At 52.9% G+C, this 23,054-nt stretch overlaps 9 protein-coding genes across 9 annotated transcripts; 5 read left to right on the top strand and 4 right to left on the bottom strand.

Annotated features, from left to right (window-relative positions):
• Positions 1-3: 3 nt before the first annotated feature.
• On the top strand, positions 4-970 carry BKA58DRAFT_435523 (Translin; the record flags this gene model as incomplete). Its single annotated transcript, XM_046173345.1, has 3 exons — positions 4-146; positions 198-215; positions 262-970. The coding sequence occupies 3 exons, from the start codon at positions 4-6 to the stop codon at positions 968-970; spliced, it is 870 nt and encodes a 289-aa protein (XP_046028626.1).
• A 452-nt stretch (positions 971-1,422) lies between these two features.
• Positions 1,423-2,978, top strand: BKA58DRAFT_451742 (uncharacterized protein; the record flags this gene model as incomplete). Its single annotated transcript, XM_046174398.1, has 2 exons — positions 1,423-1,618; positions 1,670-2,978. The coding sequence occupies 2 exons, from the start codon at positions 1,423-1,425 to the stop codon at positions 2,836-2,838; spliced, it is 1,365 nt and encodes a 454-aa protein (XP_046028625.1). The 3' UTR covers positions 2,839-2,978.
• A 666-nt stretch (positions 2,979-3,644) lies between these two features.
• Positions 3,645-8,764, bottom strand: BKA58DRAFT_82736 (P-loop containing nucleoside triphosphate hydrolase protein). The gene is made up of 3 exons (XM_046175983.1): positions 7,965-8,764; positions 7,243-7,906; positions 3,645-7,194 (listed from the first exon to the last, which is right to left on the bottom strand). The coding sequence occupies exons 1-3, from the start codon at positions 8,441-8,443 to the stop codon at positions 3,895-3,897; spliced, it is 4,443 nt and encodes a 1,480-aa protein (XP_046028624.1). The 5' UTR covers positions 8,444-8,764; the 3' UTR covers positions 3,645-3,894.
• A 322-nt stretch (positions 8,765-9,086) lies between these two features.
• Positions 9,087-9,700, bottom strand: BKA58DRAFT_435520 (putative polysaccharide biosynthesis protein; the record flags this gene model as incomplete). The annotated part of the gene is made up of 3 exons (XM_046173344.1): positions 9,087-9,138; positions 9,188-9,509; positions 9,634-9,700. 3 exons carry the CDS (start codon positions 9,698-9,700, stop codon positions 9,087-9,089), a joined length of 441 nt encoding a protein of 146 aa, XP_046028623.1.
• An 80-nt stretch (positions 9,701-9,780) lies between these two features.
• Positions 9,781-13,641, top strand: BKA58DRAFT_375934 (WD40-repeat-containing domain protein). The gene is made up of 5 exons (XM_046169463.1): positions 9,781-9,943; positions 9,989-10,434; positions 10,496-12,627; positions 12,677-12,852; positions 12,902-13,641. Exons 1-5 carry the CDS (start codon positions 9,890-9,892, stop codon positions 13,613-13,615), a joined length of 3,522 nt encoding a protein of 1,173 aa, XP_046028622.1. The 5' UTR covers positions 9,781-9,889; the 3' UTR covers positions 13,616-13,641.
• A 36-nt stretch (positions 13,642-13,677) lies between these two features.
• On the top strand, positions 13,678-16,848 carry BKA58DRAFT_82817 (uncharacterized protein). Its single transcript, XM_046175985.1, has one exon. The coding sequence runs from the start codon at positions 13,877-13,879 to the stop codon at positions 16,694-16,696; it is 2,820 nt and encodes a 939-aa protein (XP_046028621.1). The 5' UTR covers positions 13,678-13,876; the 3' UTR covers positions 16,697-16,848.
• A 723-nt stretch (positions 16,849-17,571) lies between these two features.
• BKA58DRAFT_309103 (chaperone protein dnaK) lies at positions 17,572-19,440 on the bottom strand (the record flags this gene model as incomplete). The annotated part of the gene is made up of 4 exons (XM_046167224.1): positions 17,572-19,033; positions 19,084-19,210; positions 19,264-19,300; positions 19,354-19,440. 4 exons carry the CDS (start codon positions 19,438-19,440, stop codon positions 17,572-17,574), a joined length of 1,713 nt encoding a protein of 570 aa, XP_046028620.1.
• Positions 19,441-19,626: 186 nt separating this feature from the next.
• BKA58DRAFT_82773 (uncharacterized protein) lies at positions 19,627-20,812 on the top strand. Its single transcript, XM_046175984.1, has 2 exons — positions 19,627-19,917; positions 19,969-20,812. Exons 1-2 carry the CDS (start codon positions 19,714-19,716, stop codon positions 20,488-20,490), a joined length of 726 nt encoding a protein of 241 aa, XP_046028619.1. The 5' UTR covers positions 19,627-19,713; the 3' UTR covers positions 20,491-20,812.
• A 128-nt stretch (positions 20,813-20,940) lies between these two features.
• BKA58DRAFT_465549 (aspartyl-tRNA synthetase-like protein) lies at positions 20,941-23,048 on the bottom strand. Its single transcript, XM_046174967.1, has 4 exons — positions 22,896-23,048; positions 22,133-22,845; positions 21,643-22,083; positions 20,941-21,597 (listed from the first exon to the last, which is right to left on the bottom strand). Exons 1-4 carry the CDS (start codon positions 23,019-23,021, stop codon positions 21,186-21,188), a joined length of 1,692 nt encoding a protein of 563 aa, XP_046028618.1. The 5' UTR covers positions 23,022-23,048; the 3' UTR covers positions 20,941-21,185.
• Between the last annotated feature and the right edge of the window lie 6 nt (positions 23,049-23,054).

Raw genomic sequence — 23,054 nt, 5'->3', positions numbered from 1 at the left:
GCAATGGCGGACGAGAAGCCAGAGCAGTCTTCGTCGCCCTTTGTGGCGATGTTTGAAGGCTTCCGCGCAGAGCTAGACGAACACCATGATCGACGAGAGAGGATCATCAAGGCGTCGCGTGACATTACCGCGTCAAGCAAGAAGATGTACTAGGCAATGCTCGAGATTCTTGTAGCCGATTGCTAACAACTGTGCAGCATCTTCACTCTCCAGAGGTAGGTCTTTACGATGACCTCACCAAACACACACTGACTTGACAAGGGTCCGCGCTGTCGGCCAAGCAGTACCACCGTGGGTCACCAAGAAGAATTCGGAGTACTGGGAGACCATTGAAGATCGCTACAAGAACATTGCCGCCGACCTTCAGGGTCTGAACGCATACCGCTACTCGCACAACATCACGGGCGGTAATCAAGAGTTCATGGAAGCGCTTAGCTTCCAGCATTACCTTGAAACGCAATCACTGATCTCGTACAATGAAGCAAAGGCCCGTATCGCTGCTATGAGCGGCGAAGCTGGACCTATCTCGTTTACGCCAGAAGACTACATTCTCGGCGTTTGCGACATGACTGGCGAGCTTATGCGCTTCTCTGTCACGAGCATGGCGACGAATGGTAAACTTCCGTCTGGCAAACAATCAGAGGCAAACAAAAGGCTGAAGCAAGGCAATGGCCAAGACGATGCCGGCGACAAGATGGACATTGACGAGGAGGCATCTGCTGCGAATGATAGCCAGACGCCACGGACTGTCTTGGATGACCTGAGGGCGATTCGGCTGCAACTCGAGATGTTCGACGCACCGGGAGGATCCAAGTTTGCAGCAGAGTTGGAGACGAAGAAGATGCCTGTGATGCGCGAGTGCGTGGACAAGGTAGAGAAGGGTCTTTATGGTTTGACTGTGCGTGGAAACGAGCGTCCCAAGGGCTGGATGCCAGATATGAGCAGTGCCAGAGAGGTGGAGAGTTACTGAGTCGTGAGATGTATCGTCTGTCACCAAGCAAGGACTGCGAAGGCGAATGAAATGCAAGATATCATGTGCAGTTCCTTTGGTGTGGCTGGGTGAGTGGTGTGGCGCACCCCACTTGGCGTGGGCATCATGGTGCGGTGATGCGGGCCCGAACTTCACACGCCCGTCCGTGACAGTCACAGCAACGACTATGGTCCTCTGCACCATGCCCAAGACTGACGTCCTCGCTCCCGCGCTTCGATTGGCCAGCGCGAATGTAATGCGCACACCCTGAAATCCTGCGTGGACACCTATGGCACGTACTGGCGCCCAACAACAAACCCGCACTTAGACCTGCTCAAACCGGAACCGTGGTTCACCAACCCAGCTGCCTACTACTCTCATCCGCGCACCACCATAGCCGATCGCTGCTACACCCTCACTACTCCCGTCTGCGAGGCACATCGGCGATAACCATGCGTCGCAGTACCTGCCCCTCGCGGCCTGGCAAGCCCGAGGCCGCCATGCGCGCACCCGAGCCACCGAAGCGCAAGGTATTCAACTGCATCGTCGACGATACCGCTCTGATCGCCGGTGTCAAGAAGAGCACCCGCGATGGCATCCGCAAGTGGATCGCCCAGGACGCTATACGCCTTTATGTCCCGCTGCACAGTAGGCTATAGTATCGCAGCTTCCCTGTCCCCTTGACTAACACACAACAAGCCCTTACTCAGCTCCACCGCCTCAAGAACGGCACTGAGCGCATCCACGCCGATGCCCGCGAAGCCGTCAAGTGGCTCGACGAAGTCACGTCCAACGAAGCCCCGAGCCGCGTCCAGCTCGAGGGCGTCGACGAAGCTTACACGACGTGGGCAGAGGTGGAGCACTTCCTGCTACCCGAGACATTGCTCTCCATGGAGGATAGCGAGTCGGACGAGGATGATTACCATGAGGATCTCGAAAGCTCCTTCAACGCCCTCGACATGTCCGATGGCACATCGATTAGCTCTACGCACAGCTTCGAGAACGTGTCCAAGACTCCCGAGTCGCCTGGTTCGCATTCGAGCAAGGCGTCCGCGCCTGCCGACGCCACCACACACACGGACAAGGCAGCCACGCTACTCAGAGCGTCCCCCGACCGTACCGCACGCAACAGTACCGACGTGACTCGCGCTGATAAGACGACCAAAGGCGCCGTACCTGTCTATCTCCAGCCCCTCTTCAATCACATCTTGTGGCGCATCAACAAGGAGGGCAATCCAGATGCAGCCCTGGAGTCTTTCATCCTCCTCACCAATGATTCTGCCAAGCAGACGATTGCTCAGAAGTTCGGCATCCGTGCTAAACGTCTTGAGCAGCTCCGAGATGCTGTTGCTCGTGAAGACCGCGAATACAAGAACCATCTGACCATCCACAAGCTAGAAGTCGAAGCGACCGCTGCTAAGAGCGCCTCGCCAATCGCATCCAGAGCCGCAGAGCGACCCAAGTCCAGCCCCATACACACAAACGTAACCGAGAATAAGCCCGAAGACATCTCCGATGACGAGGACGAGGTACTTTTCAAGCGCGCCCCTCGAGGCCCCGCCGCCACATCCAACAACCAACGCGTCTTCGACCCGAACGATTTCGCTCGCACAAACCAGCAACAATCCCCTCGCGGTGGACGTGGAGGTCATGTGGCGCCCCGCGGTCGCAGTGGACCAGCCTTCCGGGGCCGTGGCAACTTTGCACCGCGTGGCGCATACGTTCCTCCAGGCCCAGTCTTTCGAGCTCCATCAGCTCCTCGACATGACCCGAATGCGCCTCTCGATCCAGACTCTTTCTCTCGCCCCGCCCCCAAGGTGGGCCCGGTTCGCGGCGGTGGAAGGCGAAAGCTATGGGAGCCCAACTAGCAGATTGAAAGATGAGCGTCAGTAGCAACGCAGTAGTCGAAATTTACAACGCCGCCATCGTTCGAACGGAACGCTGAACATGATCAAGACATGAGCCATCAGTACACAAGGGGACTTGAGCAGGATATGACAGGCACTGGGTTGTACAGTGACCTCGCGGCCCCTTAGTCTGCATCACATCATGTCAACGTTGAGCAGAAGATGAGCGCAGGTCTTAGCAACTGGTCCGCCGGAGCATCATGTCCCACATCCTTCCACTCCCAGTCAACCCAGAGCTGTCGCTACATCTGACGACTAAACCGAGGTCGACCACACTTTTGGGAGCATACCCTCTTATTGAGTTTGTTCTGTACGAGCACTTTTTCCTTATGTGGTTCTGCGCTCGTTTTTGCTTTACTACAAAATTGCACAATTGCCTCGTTCGCTGCATGATCACGGTACTTCTGCGGCCCATCTACGGCCAAGGATGTTATCATCCACTGCGAACGAGATTTTAATATTTGCCTTACCGCCTTCTTGTACGCTTGTCTCTTAGGCTTCAGTTGCCTGTGGAACTGAGGGATAGTCAGCCATAGGATGCGCGTGCGGGATATGGGAAGAAACTCCATAGCTATGATCAACCAAAAATACATGTTTTACTTTTGGAGGTCTCTACTTGCAAGATGGGCTCAATGGAGGTCGATGGATTGATGTCTCTTCGTGAAGTATCGTCGGATTAACTTTATAGACACAAAAAGAAAGGCCAAATGCCTCGTTCTCTCCTGGAGTACCTTAACAATGCGCAAGGAAACGTGTGTACTTAGGTGCCACAGACACCTATGTCATTATCAAGTTCTCTGCCTGCTCTAAACCTGATATATCACAGTCTGTCAAGCAGCAGCATGTGTAGTATTTATGCACCGATTCAGTTTCGTGCTTGTATAAAGCGATACGCATACATCCATATCGAGAGAACAGCAAGTATTTGAATTTATACAACGAAGAAATAGACACTAAACCCTTCCAAGGACAAGACACATGCCTCTTTTCGCCATGCAAACCCCTATTGCAATCGATCTACTCCCTCACACCCCTCAGCAACCTCCCAAAAGCACTCTGCCTTTTCCTCTTCAGCTCGTTGAAGCTACCCTGTTCAACCACCCTTCCTTGATCCAACATAACAATGTGCTCAGCAATAGCCATCATCTCCCGCGCATGCGTAATGATGATGACCGTCATCCGTTTCCTCGATCTGTTGCCCTTATCACTGCCACTACCCACAGTCATCCGCTGCTGCAGTGGATACCCGACTTTGTAATCCCAATCCCCCTCTTTCTCATTCCAAAACCAACGTGAACGGCTCTGGGGTGATATGGGTGGGGATATGGTGGATCCAGTATCTTCGGTGCCGTGAACGAGACGGAGGATAGTCTCGCGGATAATTTGAGCGGAAGCTACGTCTAGCGCGCTTGTTGCTTCGTCGAGGATGAGCACGTCGGGATTTCTAACGAGGGCGCGTGCGATGGAGACGCGTTGGGCTTGGCCTCCAGATAGACATGTGCCGCCTTCGCCGACGAGCGTGTTGTAGCCTTGGGGCAGGCTGTCGATGAACTCAGCTATGCCAGCTGCGGAGGCAGCTGCGCGGATGCTTTTGATGCTTGTTTCGGGGAGTAAACGGGATAGGCCGTAGGCGATGTTTTCTGCGATAGTGCCGGGGAAGAGGACGGGCGTTTGTGATACTATGACCATCCGCGAACGGAGGTTGGTAGTATGCAGGGTCTTGATGTCGTAATTCGAGACAGTCATATCGCTTGACGGTTTGGAGGACGCGAGTGGATTAGTGTCTGTTTGGTAAAGTTTGAGAAGGAGGGAGGCAATTGTGGATTTGCCTGCCCCCGAGGATCCAACGATAGCGGTGCAGCTCCCTTGTGGAATTTGAAACGACAGATCATGCAGTACTCGGATCCCTGGCCGGGTAGGATAGCTGAAGGTGACTTTGTTCAGCGAGATGTCACCTGCAGACTGTATCTGAGTTTCGCCGGTGAGTTCGTGTGAGCTCGTTGGTAGTCGTGCGAGACGTAGCAATCGTGATCCAGCGTCCCTCGCCATGTTGATCTGAGTGACGTAGTTCGCCATGTAGCTAACTTGATTGACACTAAGCATGAGTACCAGGAAGCATTCCAACACTTCACTGACAGTGTACTCGTGCTTCGACATGAGATATCCTCCATACCAGTATAGCAGGATAGTTACGAAGATGACTCCAGTGAACGAAAGTCCATGAATGGATGCACAGTATATTGCGCGCTTGATGCCGACATTTACAGCTTCGGTAGTTGCGTCGGTATACCTTTTCCTGAAGTGATCTTCCAAAACCAGGCATCGAACAGTCTTGATATTGACGAACGCGTCGTGAAGCACTTGACCAACCTTGTCAGCGGCCTCATTTTCCAATCTTTCCCAGCGGCTGCTGATAATGTTGTAGCACTTCGTGATTACGAAGAGTACAGGACCAGTCGCGAGAGCAGCCAAGGCCAACTCCCATGCTATCACCATGCTCCAAAAGACAGAGATACAAACCATAAGATTCATGGTGAGAAAGACACAAGCAAACCGGCCTGGAAGATTTCGAGCCTCTTCAGCAAAGTGATCCAATGTCTCGGCAAGCCGCGACACGCTGTTTTCTTCCTTGTCGAAGAACTCTCGTGATTGCATGAGGATGCGGCGCATGGCTTCCTTCTTCAGCGAAAGAGTCCACGCCTGCGCTACTGTATCTGAGAGGAAGAACATGAAGTAGCACGACAGACCATCGAGAGCGGCAATACCAAGAATGGCAAGGGCATGTTTTTGGGACATCTCCTTCCTAGCGCCTGGCACATAAAAAGTAGTCAAAAGCTGAGCGAAAACCCATGCGAATACTGGTGTGCATGCAGCATGAATCGTTGCGCTGAAGGATGCCGCTAAAATGAGGAGGCGGGGACCCCGGCCTATAGCGGGCCACACAGACATGAATATCTCTTTCATCGGAAGAGAAGTGGCCGAGAAATCTCTTTCTTCACTATGATCCTTCTTGCGGAAGCGTTTGACTCTCTGAAGAAGCTTAACGTTTCTCGAAGATTTCTTCGCTGCGTCCGAAAAAACTGGGACAGACTCGTGGATCGCAAGGGGTCGCGAGTACGGACTTATCGGCGAGACCGGCCGCGTCGACAGTTTGGGGCCTAGACGTGAGTTGTGTTCTTTTGGAAACGACAGAGAGCGTCTGTGTAGGTTCGATCTTGAAATAGGTCTCGAGCCATGGTCTTTCGACAAGATCGTCTTCTTGACAGGAGACGGCATAGCCGGGAGATGTTCCGATGCCACAGCATTTGGAAATGCTTGATTTATCTCAATGGACTCCATCTGACCGCCTTGATGAGCCGTCTGTTCATGGATGGATAGCCTTGGATCTGGGCCTACGTCGACCGGTACAGTCCCTCCCGAAGACGCGCGGGCTTTTTCGGGATATATCGCCAGGACTGACTGTCCAAAGTGAACAGCAGATAGCGGACGTGTCATAGAAGCCATCCGGGCTGTCCGTGACTCTTCTAGTAAGACATTGCCGTGACCGGCTTCGTCTCCGCAATAGAAGTCGTCCTCTTGGTCATCAGCCTCATCGCCTGTGTTAGCCTCTGCGTGTGTATCAAGAAAAGACTTGAAAGATCCATTTTGGGATTCGAGCTCTTTTCGACATCCCTGTTGTACTACCCGAGCGTTGTCCATCAAATACAGGAAGTCGTTGGGTCGGATCTGCAAGATGTCATGGGTAATGATGATCGTTGTCTTCCCTTTCCGCCAGCTTCGTATAGCGTCAAGCATCTCGGCTCGTGTAACGTAATCAAGAGAACTAGTCGATTCGTCCAGGATCAGCACCGGCGAGTTCCGGATCCTAGCTCGAGCTAGAGCCATTCTTTGTCTCTGCCCTCCACTCAATGAGCCACCCTTCATGCCGAGTTCAGTGTCCAGTCCATTGGGTAGTCCCTCCATAACGGATTCTAGCATAGCAAACTTGATTGCATTGCGGATATCTTGCATGTCCACTGTATCGCCTAGTTGACCAAGAGCGAGATTGTAGCGGATAGTGTCGTTGAACAGCACGCTGTGCTGCTCAACAAGCGTGACATTTCGTCGTAGCCATTTGACGTCCAAGTCTTCGAGTGGAACGTCATCCAGGAATATTTGTCCCGACAAAGGCCGATAGAAGCGGACGAGAAGTTGACCTAGTGTGCTCTTTCCGGAACCGCTTTTGCCGACGACAAAAGTCGTCTCTCCAGCCCGGATCAGAAGCGAAGCATCTCGAATGGCAGTCTCGTCTGCGCGTGAAGGATATGAGAATGTGACCTGATCAATACTTAGTAAAGAGCATCGGCGCAACGTGAGAAACATTACCTTTCGGAATTCGAGCTGACCCTTACATCTTTCAGGCCGCAATTTGCCTTGCGATTCGAATTGTTGATCGCTCGTTGAAATCTGCTTCATAAGTACGCTTAATCTTGCACCGGCCATCTTTCCTTGCTGCAATACGATCAACTGAGGCATTATTTGGGTCATCCCAGACATTGCCATAAGTGCTGCCCAGAACGTCGTCAGGACCTGTTCGGGGTCACTCTCCCCGGTTTCGACGAGGTGACTACCATACCAAAATCCTTGAACAAAAACGCTGATCGTAAAAAATTGCATAATGCTGATCTGCACAGAGCGGAAATTGGCCACGCTTCTGTATAAGCTCGCTGTAATGGTGGCGATGCTTGTAAAGACATGGAGTTCGTATCTTTCCCCGTTGAAGCATTTGACCGTCTCAATACTTGTTACTGCAGTCGTAATATATTTTAGTGCCGACTTCAAATTCTCGGCATGCTCGTGTGCTCGTAGTGATAGCCGCTTTGCCACTGAGGATTGAACCAAGTATAGAACTGGTATTGTACACAAGACGACCAATGTTAGGTTCCACGAATAGTAGAAAGCGACCCCCAAGGATGCGACACCTTGCACGAGCGACTGGACAGCTTCGCCAAAAGGAGATGATACTGCAAGCTGTAAGTCGCGGACATGCCTGTTCTTCGTTAGCGAACATATTCCTACGGCGATTCCGATATTAGATTGTCACCTACATCTGGACTGTCGGCAGAAACGCGGCGATGCCATCCTCCCGCGTATCGAACCAAGCCATGTCCTTTTTGATAAGAGCATCGAAGATTCTGTTTCGGGCGCTTCTCGCCTGGAGCTCTCCGAATATGAGAAAGAAGAGATAGTAGAAACTATTGGCAATCCAGCTGAGTGTTGCGAGAGCGGTAAGAATTATGCAGAACCTGGCCATGTTGCTCATGAGTTGGCTACTGCCTATCGATCCTTCGCCATAGCTTGTGTATTGACCAAAAACAAGACCGTAGACGATTGCGAAAGCAGGCATGGAAAGCGCAGCTATAGACGCCATCGCTATACCACCAAGCAGTGCGGGCATATGCTCTTTTGTGGTGAAAGTGAACAACGTCCTCCATCCCACGCTTGATATATAATCCTGCTCCTGATCATTCAGCCATGGCGGCCTTTCGGAATTGGCGGTCGCGTTCGGATGAGGAGTCCTCGCCATCTTGGCCGCTCGCCGGTAGCGACTGCGAAAAGAGAGTGTAAGGTAGTGGGATCGACAAAAAGTAAGAATGACCCAACGGCGAAATGAGGTGAGGACCGAGAATGGGGAATTACCACATCTGGACTAGTCTGTGGCGGCTATATGCTCGTAGCCCTGGAAAGATGGTTTCTGCGCACCTGCTTTCGTCGCTTACTTTGTTTGACCTTAACATTGTTCTCCAGTCACCAATCGCCGCCTTCACGAAAAGCCCAAAGTTGCATCCGCTCATGCGATCACTTTATAATAATATAAAACAGTGGTCTTCTCCGGGCATGTCATCAGCGGATGGTAAACTGAGAGCGACACATCTGGTTCAGCGCTTTCTTGGTCTTGTAGTTGACATGCACAGTATAGGCCGGCAATTGACGAAGATTACACACTCACCAATACGTCAATTACCAAGCCAATATGTTACTACACCGATGATCCAGTGGCTTGCATAACGGATGTTCATAGACGGGTATAGCTGGACGGTCGACAAAGAAAGTGAGCTCGTAGGCGACGGACAAGTGACGGGCCGGATGTCGACAATGCAGCCGCATATTGGCGCCCCTTGCGAACAATAACTTGGAATCTAGAATTTCCAGGCTCATCCTGTGGCGAACTATTTGCCCTGCGCCTTCTCGTATATCCAGTCGTTCAGGCCTTCTCGGTTACTGCGTGTGTCAGCATCAGACGCGCCGCTACATCTAGGGCATAGCTTACCGTGCGATTTCGACAGCGTAGAACTGCATTCGAACAGCGAATATTGTGCCTTCCTGGCTGTATTCCATCTTGGGACTTGCGCGCAGCATTGTGCCAAAATTGTAGTCCTCGACCTTCTTCTCGTACTCACTGATGAACTTGCGCCATCGCTCCTTGCCCTCCTTGCTCTTCATCTCATCCTCGTTTAGTGTGGCTGATGCGTCGAATTCGGGGAATTCCGTCTTGAGGTGTTCGTAGATTTCGTCGTCGATCTTGGTGAGTCGCAGCTTGGAGCCGGGTACTTTTTCGAGGATCTTCCAATATGTTTCCATGTGCTGCACAACTGGGTGATACTGTCAGAATGGTCGCAAACGGTAGGTCTCGTGATCTGCACCTTTGACAGCAAACTGCTTCTCGATCTGTAGACGCTGTTAGCGATGACTGTCCACGCGCTGGCTTTGGGGCACCTGCATCCTCAAAGTTCTCAGTCTCCTCCGGATTGATGCTCGTGCCTAGTGGGCCTGCGAGAGACATGCTGGCAATGTGTTCGGGGGATTGTTGTCTATCGGTAGGTTGAAGTGAGAGTGCAGAGAGTAATGTGGGTGCTCGCAGCAGCAACCAGCGTGGTGAAGGCCGACAAAAAATCGCGGAAACGCACTCCGTCATTGCCCCGCCACGCCCGCCACACTTCGCGGGGCTTGACTCAACCCCAAATTCCCCATCATGAACACCAATTTCACATGTGATTCTGGCGAGCCAATGTTGCCAACTCTACACGTGAGTCTGCATTGCATCGAGGCAGACAGTAGCTAACAACCGCAGCATGGATGCACTCGCGTACCAGTGACAGCACTGGCCTCTTGCGGCGCTCTGTTGATCGCTGGAGAAGGCCCCTTTTTACGCTTCCATCATGCCAGGGACTCGCGGTACATTTCTTCGGAGCGCGTCTTCAAAGCTCAAGCAATCCATGGAATACGCGTCTTTTCTGAAGAGCGTGCTCATGTTATCAAACTAGTCATCTGGGGTGGAAGGCTGGTCCGCGCCCTCGAGATTGACTTTGCAGGTCAAGTTGGCCAAGAAGGCCTGAGCCTATGTTTCTCCAACGTCGCGAAGGCTTCAGATTGGATTCTTGATCTCGCTCCTCGGCCCAAAGGCCTGGATAACGATGCTCAATACCACAAAGGATCCTGCATTGCTGTCACTGCTCATAACGCACTGCTACACGTGGAGATTGAACAAAGGACGTCGGACGACATCCACATGACTAAGTGCGCATACCACACGTTGACCCGTTGCAGTATCATTTTCTTACTGACATCTCGATTTCAGTCATATCGATGTAGCTGTATCTGATCTTACTTCAAGTTCTCGATCGATCCTCTACTCCGCTCACCTGTTCTGGGAGGATCTAAACCGGGTTCTCGTTGCTGCTGGTACAGCATTCGGCGAAATTATATACTGGTCATGGTGTGACAATAGCGGCGGTGGATCGGCCTCCCGTATCCATCGCGTCTTTTTGGGTCACGAGGGCTCAATTTTTGGGGTCCAGATTTCGGAAGAGCTACCGACCGAATGTTGTCAAAGACTGAGGCGGGTAGTAGCAAGCTGCAGCGATGACCGCACAATCCGAATATGGGACGTCTCAGATGTGAGCACTAGTGCCACTACCTCGCAAGCTCACAGTAATGACTTGGAGGTTCTGAGAACTCGTCATACCGGCTTCACTAACGAAGCTTTCGACTCGGATGAGTTTAATAGCTCGAGCTGTCTCGCCATCGGGTGGGGTCATCTTTCACGCGTTTGGACGGTCCGCTTTCTCGAAGCATCGCCATGCAATGGATCGTTGTTACTCCAGTCTGCCGGTGAAGATGCAACTGCAAGGACGTGGGAACTTACGCCAAACCCTGGAGGTAGCGCGAGCTTTCCTTACAGGTTGCTAGAACTTGACTGCGCCGCGCATCATAGTGGAAAGAACATGTGGTCGACTGTTGTTTCCAATGACTCAGCAGGAATACAGCAGGTTATTGCTGGTGGCGCTGATAGTAAAGTCACCGCTACCCCGTTGTTCCGCGTTCTGCAGGCAGAGAAGAACTTACGTGGTGCGATCGCTGAGTATACCGTAAACGACATACTGTCATGGGCGCAAGTGGCCGAACCTGATCAAAACAGGGCTGAACCTGTGGACCGCCCAAAGTCTTCAAGGAAAGCAGAGTTCTTCAGGAGCTATTGCTTTGTCGATGAGACCTCATTTTTGCTTACTACTAACTCTGGAAACGTACTTATCGGCGCCATTTCGTCCAAGACAGCCCCCGGTCAGTCAAGCCTCCTCGCCAACTCAACGTTACTCGATCAACTGAAAGATCTTTCTGGTTATTCTGTCTGCACGAGTGGTTCCTGTCCTGGTTTCGCTTACATCGCTGGTAACAGCGGCAACATCTACGTGTATAGTAAGGAGTCAAAGACCTTGGCAAACTTGCATGCCATTGGTAGCAAAATCGGGGATATTTTCGCTACGGAGGTATCAGACACGGATGGTCCAAATACGACGGTGTTACTTGTGACCCTTGTTGGTCAAGGTGAAGCGCAATTGTTATACGTGGACCCTGATAGCAACACGAACATTATAAGAGTTGTGCAGATACCCATGGCGGAATCTTCGACCGGCTCGGTTATCACGAGTATGACTTATGCAAGAATACCCAGCAGAGACTTTGTCATCGTTGGGTTCCGTCGGGGTTCGATCGCACTGTATGAAATCCGTAAAGATGAGGGAGGCACTGACGTTGCTACCTTGCTCCGGACCATCGAGAAAGCACACGGTGCGGAAGCAGTCACTTCTCTTACATGGTGTCCATTATCTGGAGGCTCCGTGGGCTCCGTACACGGCCACCTGTTCTCCGTAGGAAGAGATGGGCGTCTCAGCGTACACCAATTCGATGCATCTGCAAACGTTGTCGAGTTGGTGCATGATCTTGCGCTACCATTTGGACCAAACATTGAAGGTTTATACTTCCAGGACGATCATCTCTTCATACACGGCTTCTCAAGCAAAAAATGGTATCTCTATAATGTCACTGATGAAGAGGAAGTCATGAGTATCGATACCGGAGGAGCGCATAGAAGTTGGGCCTTCCGGCCACACTCGTCGCTAGGAGGTACCCTAGTGTGGACTCGAGCCTCTAGTATGCATATATGCAGTCAGAACGGATCAAATCATACTGTCGTTCGACGAGGTGGTCATGGACGCGAGATCAAGGCGGTCGCAGTTTCATCGGAGATGAACGGTAGATCTCACCCACTCATCGCCACAGGCGCTGAGGATACTGATATTAAGATATTCCACCATATTGAGGATGATCTGATATGCCAAAGAACTATTCGCAAGCACACCACAGGGATCCAGCATCTGCAATGGTCGCAGAACGGTGACTATCTGTTCAGCAGTGGGGGCTGTGAAGAATGTAAGGCTCCTATCCAATGCTGCAAAGATACTGCTGACTTCCTTCATAGTCTATATTTGGCGGATTCGGGACTTACCCACATCCGCCCTTGACATCGGAGTCGTGTGCGAACATGTGTACACGCCAGAAAGTGAGCATGCAGATTTGAGACTCATGTCTTTCGATGCGACCATATCGGGATTCGCACATATTATCACGATGGTGTTCTCAGATTCCAGCATCAAGGTGAGCTAATCTCCGTATTCTGAATGTAGCATGGCGCTGATGTGACAAGGTCTATCGTTATGATCCTGCCGCTGCTGTCACATGGCAACCTCTTGGAAAGGGTCTTTACTTTACATCCTGTTTGACACAGTGCATGTTCCTCTCTAGAGAAAAGGTCTTGACAGCTGGTACCGATGGCCATACCGTAGTATGGCCGCTAATGGCAGAAACCGAACCATCGGTTGGGGAATCCACTAGGTCAAATGTTCAATTGACATGGCACCATCCGGCAAGGATACATCAAAACTCATCGAAAGCTATGACATTTTGCCCCATCGATGCGGATACATGGCTCATCGTATCCGGTGGTGACGATGGCAGTCTGGCGTGTATACTCGCACGGTCTACGTCTTCGCATTCATCGACTTCGCCTGCGACAGCCTATGCTTCGTCACCAATCCTCTTCAATCGCGCACATGGCTCTGCTGTAACGTCATGCGCTCTCTTCAGACACAAATCACGCATCTTTCTTGTCACATCAGGCAACGACGAGTGGATTAGACTGTGGCAGATTGTACTGCGGAAGACTAACTATGAAGCTGGATCTGAAACTGCAGCAGAGCATGAAGGTGCTCTGATGGTCCAGAGATTGAATAGAATCAAGACCAATGTTGCAGATGCGTCTAGTATGGCGGTGCTTGATGAAGGCAATGGTGGTGGCGATGCGAGGGTGCTGGTCTGTGGCGTCGGCATGGAAGTCATACGTATAGCTTTGGATGGGTGATGCACAATCGATAGGCATGATCATTATTCGTTTGCACCCAAGTGTCTGCTGCTGTAATCGTCTCATGACCGCCATGCTGCTGTGAGCTTGCGATTGGCGACCAAGCGATTGTTGCTGGAGCAACGCGTGTCCCGATGCGGCTAGTTGTCGTTCGCGCTTTGACAACACAACACGGCAAGCACGTCCACAACCTCGACTGAACCAGTCTCATCCCAAACCGACAACGACATACCACCAAGACAGCGAACATCGACAGGCATCATGGTCGCTACACGTCGCGGTGCGAAAACCGCCCCAGAGGCCACCTCTGCACCCTCCAACACGCTCAACGCCCCTCCTAAGCGCGGCAGGAAGAAGGCAGTCGAGGAAGCTGCTGAGCCGGCGCCTGCTCCGACCAAACCCACAAAGACGACCGCTGTGAAGCGCAAAGCCAAGGCTGAGCCTGAGGACGCTGAGCCGCCCATGGCAAAGAAGACCGTTGCGACAAAGGCCGCGCGCACTATCAAGGTCCAAACCAAAGCCACACCTGCGCCTGCTCCAGCAACAAGGGCGACGCGTGGTCGCAAAGCCGAGGAGCATATCGCTACAGAGAAGCCTGCAACCGTTGAAGAGGCGCCTAAGCCAACAGCCGCCCGTACGCGCAAGATCGCAGCAGTAAAAAAGGCACCTGTACCCAAGGTCGAGAAGCCTGCTGTCGCCCCAGAGCCTGCCATCGAAGAAGCAGCCAAGCCAACATCAAGAGCAGTACGCAAAATACCGGCAAAGAAGGCGCCCGTTCCCAAGAAGAGCGAGCCCGCCGCACTTGTCGACCAGACCGAAGCCAGCGAGCCTGCTAAGCCAGCACCCCGTACACGCAAAGCAACAGTGCCAAAAGTCTCCGCACCCGCACCCGTCATCGTCCCGAGAGCCACACGCGGCCGTAATGCCCCTGCAGCCCCACAGGAGTCGCCTCTCAAGGCTCCGGCCCGCAAGCTTACAAAGAACGCTGCTGCTGTCACTAAGGCGAAGGTTGAGCCGAAGCCGGTCGCTGAAACAGTCGAAGAGCCAGCTGTTGAAGTCTTTGAGGAGCCTGCTGCTGAGATCGTCGAGGAGTCTGTTGTAGAGGCAGACGAAGATGCAGTCATGGACGAGGTGGAGGAGCCTGTCGTGGAAGCAATCGAGAAGCCGTTCGGAGAGTTCCCTAGCTACCCTACGACCCCCTCCCACATCACTGCCCCCATGACTTCAAGAGAGGCCATTGCTGAGCTTCCCGGCTATCCCGCGACCCCCTCGCATATCCTCGCACCTTTGTCGAATAAGGCCGCTCTTACAGAACTCGCGGGATACCCCACAACACCTGCGCACATAGCTGCACCTGTCGTAATCGCTACACCCGAGGTTCAGGACGATGTCATGGAACATGAGTACAACGACGTCGCCATGAGCGATGTTAAGGAGAAAGAAGCAGTCGAGCAGATTGAGGCTTGCCATACTTCCACAGCTGCTGAGAGCGCGATTGAAGCCACAATAGAGGTGCCAGGAGGCCCTCAGCACCTTGAGACTCCTCACATTGTTGAGGGAACCGACTGCCAGGACCGCCAGACTACGGTCGATGTCTCCTCCACACCGGCTGCAAAGACCCCGGTATCGGTCCAGCTAAAGACGCCATATCATGATGCGACGCCCGCCCACGATTCGTTTTCGGATATTCATGGCACTCCACCTGCGCAGATTGTCTGGGGCGTCACCGATCAGGAAGCGTTCGAGGAGCTTCCTGAGGCGTACCCTACCACACCCGCCCACATCATCGCGCCCGTCACCTCCCAAATCGCATTGGCCGAACTCCCGGGTTACCCCAGAACACCAGCTCATATCAGCGCGCCTGTGACCTCCAAGGCAGCATTAGCCGAGCTCCCCGATTACCCCAAAACACCAGCTCATATTAAGGCGCCAATGACTCCACGTCGCGCTCTCGCTGAATTGCCCGACTACCCCACCACACCAAGCCTGGCTCTCGAGGCTGCTCTCCAGGAAGAGATCACTGCTTCAGTCAAGAAGCAGACACCGTCACCTATAAGATTCTCAACTCTGAAGAATGACTCATTCGATCTCGAGGAACAGAGCGAGCTTGCCGACATCAGTGAGGTCACCGAAGCTAGCAAACTCAGTGGGATCGTTGTTACAGACACCGCTGTCGAGGCTTCTCCCTTCATATCCAAGCCAACCATGCAATTGGCTCCGCTCAAGCTTGCACCTACTTTTGCAGCCCTCCAGCCAGTGTCACCGAAGAAGTCCGCCTTGCGATCCCCTCAAAAGGTCATGGACGCTAAGACTCCTAAGAAGACTGTCGCTTGGACAGACGTTCAAGCAGACGAGAGCGATCTCTTCCTCTACGACGGCATCCTCCAGGGTATGGTTTTCTACGTTGATGTCACGCGCAACGGTAGGGAGCAGAACTTCTTGTTCCGCGGTCTGCTCGAGGATCTCGGCGCGAAGGTAGTCCAAGATATATCGCATGCGTCTCTGAGCCACGTTCTCTTCAAGGATGGAAGCATGTCCACACTGGAGAAGTGCCTTGAAAGCAAGGGAGCCATCAAGTGTGTCAACGTGGGGTGGGTGTTGGATAGTGAGTCGAACAAGAAGCGTATGGACGAAGACAAATACCTGGTCGACTTATCGGTTGCGAAGCCAGCAACTCCTCTACCCACTACTACGCCGAAGCCATTCACACCTTTCAAGACTCCTTCCAAGTACGCGCTACCTCCTTCCTCCCAGTGCAAGATGCCTAGCACTCCGACGAGTTCTGAGTTCGACCGCTCTTTCAATGACGACAAGGAAAACTGCGAAGTTGGCATGTTTTTCGACGACAAGAGTCCTCTTGCCCCTCGCACACTTCCCGTCAAGAAGTCGTCTTTCTTGTTCAGCAGATCAGCCATCAAGACCCCATCCAAGTCCATCTTCCTTGGGGCGACGCAATCGAAAGCGACCTTATCGGCTATGAAGCCTGCGCCGCAGGCCTTCACCACGGTCAAGAAGCGCCCCGCAGAGTCTTCCTTCTTCAACAGCTCCCTTGGCCCACCCAAGAAGCTGCGCCTCTTGTAGTCATCTCATCAGTTCTGCTGGCATTGAAAATGCTTGTTTTGTTTACGGAGTTTGGAATACCATGCATGCATCAGGTGGGCGTGGGTGGGATACGGTGTTTGGCGTCTGTTTCGCAAAGTTTCGGTCGTGCTGTTGTCATCACTGTCCGCCCTTCATCGCGGCTTGAGGGTTCCCATTGAGTGCTGCCTCCCTTTAAAGGTTGGCCTTCGTGGAAATCCAATATAGCCAGATGAAGAGCGGACTTGTGGCATCTTTGCATACCTTGGCTCTTGCTTGTTTATTGTCTTACTCCTGTGCGGTTAGATGTTGTCTTACATATCATGGATGGACGATGGTGTACGAAACACAGTTGAGCATTATTGGCGTTCCTGGATACACGGATACTCTCCAATGGAGACGATCACGGTTGGGGTCACTTGCTTTTGTCTTATATTATTGTCTCGTCTAGATACTGATTACAGCGTGAATACTCCATGCTGTTTCTCAATGGGTTGGGCTTACGTAGATCCTACTGTCAACTGGTGGCCTTGTGAGTGACTAGTGTAGTTCAGTTATTGTATTGGCAAGACACCTCCCTCGAGAGCATCTGGCCGTGTGGGTGTGAGTGCAGTCTAATATGTTGCAGGCGCAAACGCATCGAACAGTAGTAATTCTGCAATATGTGCAGTAAATGCATACTTCTTTGGCACGTTGGATTGTCAGGGCTCAGGTGCTCTTCATTGTGATCAAGTCGAGGGTCTAAGCCCTCCGATAATCCTATCCAAGCTACCAATATGGGTCTAGTAGAAACACAAGCTGTCTATGTCGTTCATATCGCATGTAATGGAATTTTCCGGTCCAGCGGCTGGCGCATCAGTATAGCGGTCGGGCCCATGCTAGGCGCTGCCATTGACCTTGCGTCCTTGAATCACACCACGAATACCGCCCTTGCCACCTACTTCGCGAATGATGGCATTTATGCTCAGGTCGGCACCGATGTTAATCTGAACTTCGACCTTTCCTCCCTTCTTGACACCACGGACTGCAGCTTCGCTCAGCACTTGTCCAACCTTCCATGTCTTTTCCCGTAGCTCCTCTTCCTCATCCTCGCTGTCGTCGTCGCTATCATCCGAATCATCCTCGTCTTTTTCAGCCTTGGGCTTTGGCTCTGGCTTCGTAACCTTGATATGTCGTGAGCCTTCCGCAAGCTTAATGAGCACGTCGCCTCCCTCTCGTGGCGTTGTGATAGTTGCAGTGCGTCGGACAGGTAGTTGTGTCTCCGCGTCAACGATGGCATGGAAAACGCCAGAAGACTCATCACCCGAGATGCACAGGACACCAACAGCGGTGGAAAGATGGGGTGTAACAGTGACCATAGGGTGGGTGCTTTGTTCAATGTCCTCAAGCTCGAACTCCTGGATAAGGCTAGCTTGGATAGCAGCACCACGGGCTGACAGTTCCGAGGGGTTGATGGCTGATGAGGATGTGGAAGGTGCGAGGACGGTCGTGGAGTCCGGGAAGGCTGAGCGCACCGCAGAAGCGACCTTGGGAGTGTGAGAGTTACCACCAGCCAAGATAATCTCGGAGATATCAAGAGGATCCAAGTTGGCCTTCTCTACAGCTTGAGTGACAAGACGAGTGAAAGCAGTGAACAACTTGCTTCCCAGGAGATCATAGCGTGTGCGGTTGATTGTTGCGGTGAAGTCTGTACCGCCTACCAAGCTCTCGACGGAGAAGTTGGCGGTGGTACCAATGGAAAGCGCCTTCTTGACGGCTTCGCACTCAAGCTTCAACTTGGCCAACGATCGGTCGTTTTCCCGAGGGTCACCGGCCGACTTGTGCTTCTTGAGGAACTCCTTCGCAAAATGGTCCATGAGCACTTGGTCAAGCTTGGAACCACTGACATCGTAGTCGTGTAAAGTGGCCAGGATAGTGTAAATGCCACCACGGGACGCAACCACGGCCACGTCGGAACGGGTACCACCCAAATCGGCGACGACGATGATCTTGTCAGCTAACTGCGCACCAGGACGGGCATCGTATGCCAGGACAGCAGCTGTGGGCTCGTGGATGAACTGTAGGACCTCGATGCCAGCATTTGTCGACGCCTTCTTGAGAGCCTCCTTCTGGGCATCACTGAAGTTTGTGGGTACGGTGATGACGGCGGCGTTGACCTCTTTTCCCAAGTAGTCGGAGGCAGAGCTCCGTAGTCTCTTCAGATGACGTGTTGTGGCATCGATAACGGATACGGTGTTCTCCTGCTCGTCGGCGGAATCGCGGATGTTGAACGCAACGCCGTCTTCGTGCTGCACGGGATGGGCCGACTGGTGGCATGGGGAGGGGTCTATCGATTTGTAGCTTCAGAGTGTCAGTTGACGTGGTTGGACAGGAAGAATTGGATTGCCTACTCTTGGCCGAGGAAGTCGCGGAAGTAGGCGACTGTGTTCTTCGCATTACGGACAAATTGGGTCTTGGCCTGGCCTCCGTGTAGTTCTTCTCCTTCGACATAGGACAGGGCGGTGGGGATTTGACGGTCTTTTCAAGCGTTAGCAGTCGAGGGGATCCAGGGCGTGCAGCAGGCGGCGTACCTCCGTCTTCATTGGCGATGACCTCTGCTTTGCCTTCCTGTTATGTGTCAGAAACATTCAGAGACATTAGCGACAGACATGGGCACTTACACCCGAGGTGAAAGCAATGGAGCTGTACGAGTTGCCAAAGGATATTCCTATCGCGACTCGCTGCGCGGGGTCCGCTTGCGCACTCATCTTGCGCGGGGAGACGTTTTCTGGTTACGGAAAGAGGGTTCGAGTCAAACGAAAGCCGTTCGATATCGACAAGAAAGCGGCAGGGGCAGGTGGACAGAAGATAGTCTGTTGTGGTAGCGTTTGTAGCGCGTGTGTTTCTTCGCGGCTAAGAAATTCAGAGTCGTGCATTTTTCTCGGAAGCGCACGGGCTTCTCGGAATGAGCTCACTCGAGGGACGGCGCATGTTACCAGGTGCTCTACCACACCCAAGGACACCACTTTGCGAGCACTACCATGGCAGCGTCAGCCACCATTGTACTGCCCGGTGACAACATCGCGCAGAGCGCCCTGCCAACTGGCACAGGCAAAAAGAAGACGCTCACCCTCGGACCCGGTTTGCGACATACGCCGCCAGACACGGTCACGGCCACGGTCGCGGGCGCGCTCGTGACGGACAACAAGAAGAATGCTGCTTCAGTTGAATACAACACCGGAAGGGTAAGAGATACATTCCGTCTCGTCCACCATGCTTGCTAATTACCTTGACAGTATCTTCCCTTTGCAGGCGACCTCGTCATCGCGACTGTCAATGGCTCTGCCGCCGAGAACTTCAATTGCCTCCTCACCCCGAACACGCCGGCTGCGACCCTTCCCCACTTAGCCTTCGAGGGCGCGACCAAGAAGACACGGCCTCAACTCCCCCCAAACTCCCTGGTCTACTGTCGCGTCGCGAGTGCCGGCAAGGACCTACCATCAGAGCTCACCTGTGTCGATCCCTCCACGGGTAAGGGCGAAGGTCTCGGTCTATTAAAGGGGGGTATGGTGTTCAAGATCAGCCTGGGTATGGCACGGAGAATGCTTGCAGCGCGCGGAGGCATATCTTTGTTGGAAACGCTGGGCGCCAAAATCGGCTTCGAGGTTACCGTCGGTCGAAACGGACTTGTGCACGTTGATGGGGGAAACGTAAAGACGACATTGGCAATTGGGCAGGCTATACAACAGGTGGATGCCGCGGCCCTCGGGGACGAAGCACAGAAGAAGCTTGCTGCGGCGACGCTGAAGCAATGTTGATGAAGATACGCGGATTGCTATGTCAAACTTTGCAATCGCGAGATGGAACGATGGCGCCATTATCACGCACATTGGCCTATGTGAAGACTAATCGTAGGCGGGCTATCGGCTGTTGGCGGATAGCTGGCTGTGAAGGGCAAAACTCGACGTTTGCGACTGACACGCGCGACGACGCATGAGAGATCGGCACCCATGTCACTGCCAGACTGAGTTGTCGACGGATCTTACATTGCCAGGTTCCGTTGATTGTCCGCGTCTGGCCCACTGGATGAAAGCTGCTGGAATTTAATGAGCCCGCCTGAGTGAATGGGAAGTGTTACAGCGAGAGCGCATCTAAAGTACCACGATTAGGTCGTCATAGGCGGCACATCCCGTTGGAAGCAAACACACGTCGCAGAACAATTGTTCAACGGACTAGTATGTTTGTCGACTGGATGATGAACATGTAATATATTTATATTTCTCTAGTATCTGCGATTGACTCTACGGGTCGTGAGCTCCATGAGACGCGACGTCGTCAATAGATCAATCCTCAATCTTTGTCTCATGCCATACACGTCAGCTCTGAGACCATGTGCCAAACTCGGGACCCTTTTGTACGAGAAGTGCCGTGTCTGTGTCTATCATCGTGACCCATTCCTGCCAAGCCGACGCTGTCGAGCAGTGTTTCATCGTTCTCGTTTAGTAGATTGCCTTTAGGGCACAACACGCTGGGGGTCTCGGGGGAACAGGCTGCACATCCTGATGTTAGGCAATCCGAGCCAGAACTGTACAATTCTCTCCAGACCGAAACCACCTCCCGCGTGCGGTGGGCAACCGTACTTGAAGCAGTCTACGTAGTCCTTGGTTCCAGCACCGGCGGGATCAATTGGGGGATCATGCTTGCGCATCTGCTCTGCGAGCAGCTCTGAGTGATGGATACGCTGCGCACCCGAGCAGATCTCTTGACCCCTCATGAACATGTCATAAGAGTTCGAGAGAGCAGGGTCGGCGGGTGAGGGCATGGTATATGCGGGACGGATAGCAAGAGGGAATTGATCCAGAGTGTAGAAGTCGGTGTTGTACTTCTCGAGAACAAGACGGCCAAGCAGCTTCTCTTGAGGGGTTCTGGAAACGTTAGTCAAGCCTTGAGCATTTCTTCCTCGCACTTACGTCAGATCATCGTAGTCTCCAAGCTCCTCACCAGCTTCGCGCAGCATCTTGATACCTTCTTGGAAAGGAATTCTGGGCACGTTTCCGGACTGAGGAAGCTTGAACTCATCGACGTGATACACGCCTCTTACAAGCTCCGTCTCTTTCTTGTACCGTGCGTTGAGCTCGTTGAAGATGAAGAGCATGAGGTCTTCCAGCACGCTCATGACTTCGTGGTAATTCTCCTGGAATTCCATTTCAAGATCCAGTCCAGTGAACTCGGTCAAATGACGGGCTGTGTTGGAGTTCTCGGCGCGGAATACAGGACCGATCTCCATAACTTTCTGGAAGCGGGAAGCAATCAACATTTGCTTATAGAACTGTGGTGACTGAGCAAGGTAGGCGGGGCGACCGAAGTACTTCAACTCGAAGACGTTAGCACCTCCCTCAGAGGCAGCTCCACTAGATGTCATGTTAGTATCTGCAACGAGCCACGACACGAGTAACATACAGAATCTTTGGGGTATGCACCAGGACGAAGCCCTTCTTCGAGAGGAACTCCTGGAACAAGGCGCAAACACCGCTCTTGATGACGAAGATAGATTGGTTGATCTTGGCTCGCAGATCAAGCGTCCGGTTGTTCAACCTTGTGTTCAGACTGACAAGTGGGCGCTCGCCACCTTCCTCCACTTTCTGATCCTCTTCCGCGGCATTCTCAGTTGGCATGGGCCGTTCGGCGTCCGATACTTGAAGCGGTAGCGGAATTTCAGCACTGGCCTCGACGAACAACTTCTGGACATGGATCTCGAAATCTGTGATGCTGGCACTCTTGATGGGCTCCTTTACACGCTTGACTATACCTGTAACGACCAGTGTGCTCTCGGTGCTAACGTTGCCGCAGAACTTGACCATTTGCTTGCTCAGCTTGTCGCTGGCTGCAACGACCGCCTGCACGGTGTTGAGGTTTTGCCGCAGGTTCAAGAAAGCGAGCTTCGCGGACTGCACCCTTGCATTCTCTACCCAGCACCTGAACGTGATCTCCTTGTCCTCATTGTTGGCGACATCGGTAAGCTCAGTGCGCGGAGTTCCCGTAGGCTTGTACTCTTTGGATCCAATGAGGGGAAGTTCGCCGTATGCGCCTGCGGACACGTCGGCACCGTCGTCGGCTTCTTTCTTGGTACGCTCAGCGAGTTCGCGGGCTTTGGCTGCGGCCTTCTTCTCTGCCTGGGTTACTGTTAACATTGTGGACTTGACTGGAAAGAGACTCTACTGGCCTTCTCTTTCTCTTTCTGCGCCTTCTTCAGCGCGTTCTTCGAGGGCGGCTCAGCGCCAGCAGATGCAGCGTCACTCATTGTGGTTGGATTGGGGGTTTTGAGTCGCGTTGTTCTGTGGTCCGACATGCGCTGGGGACTCACATTTCCATAGTGGGGCAG

Source organism: Alternaria rosae (genome assembly GCF_020736505.1).
Source record: "Alternaria rosae strain MPI-PUGE-AT-0040 chromosome Unknown BKA58scaffold_2, whole genome shotgun sequence".
Lineage (NCBI taxonomy): Eukaryota > Fungi > Ascomycota > Dothideomycetes > Pleosporales > Pleosporaceae > Alternaria > Alternaria rosae.
Note: the sequence above shows the minus strand (reverse complement) of the source record. Positions and strands in the feature narration are given on the sequence as shown.

Coding starts and splice junctions, on each gene's coding strand:
- BKA58DRAFT_82817 (XM_046175985.1), top strand. CDS start 13,877: ATGGTCGCTACACGTCGCGGTGCGAAAACCGCCCCAGAGGCCACCTCT.
- BKA58DRAFT_82773 (XM_046175984.1), top strand. CDS start 19,714: ATGGCAGCGTCAGCCACCATTGTACTGCCCGGTGACAACATCGCGCAG. Junction 19,918..19,968: donor TTGAATACAACACCGGAAGG/GTAAGAGATACA, acceptor TTACCTTGACAG/TATCTTCCCTTTGCAGGCGA.
- BKA58DRAFT_465549 (XM_046174967.1), bottom strand. CDS start 23,021: ATGTCGGACCACAGAACAACGCGACTCAAAACCCCCAATCCAACCACA. Junction 22,846..22,895: donor CGCAGAAAGAGAAAGAGAAG/GCCAGTAGAGTC, acceptor ACAGTAACCCAG/GCAGAGAAGAAGGCCGCAGC. Junction 21,598..21,642: donor GGAGACTACGATGATCTGAC/GTAAGTGCGAGG, acceptor TAACGTTTCCAG/AACCCCTCAAGAGAAGCTGC.
- BKA58DRAFT_375934 (XM_046169463.1), top strand. CDS start 9,890: ATGAACACCAATTTCACATGTGATTCTGGCGAGCCAATGTTGCCAACT. Junction 10,435..10,495: donor GACGACATCCACATGACTAA/GTGCGCATACCA, acceptor TCTCGATTTCAG/TCATATCGATGTAGCTGTAT. Junction 12,853..12,901: donor TCTCAGATTCCAGCATCAAG/GTGAGCTAATCT, acceptor TGATGTGACAAG/GTCTATCGTTATGATCCTGC.
- BKA58DRAFT_82736 (XM_046175983.1), bottom strand. CDS start 8,443: ATGGCGAGGACTCCTCATCCGAACGCGACCGCCAATTCCGAAAGGCCG. Junction 7,907..7,964: donor TTTCTGCCGACAGTCCAGAT/GTAGGTGACAAT, acceptor AACGAAGAACAG/GCATGTCCGCGACTTACAGC. Junction 7,195..7,242: donor GTCAGCTCGAATTCCGAAAG/GTAATGTTTCTC, acceptor AGTATTGATCAG/GTCACATTCTCATATCCTTC.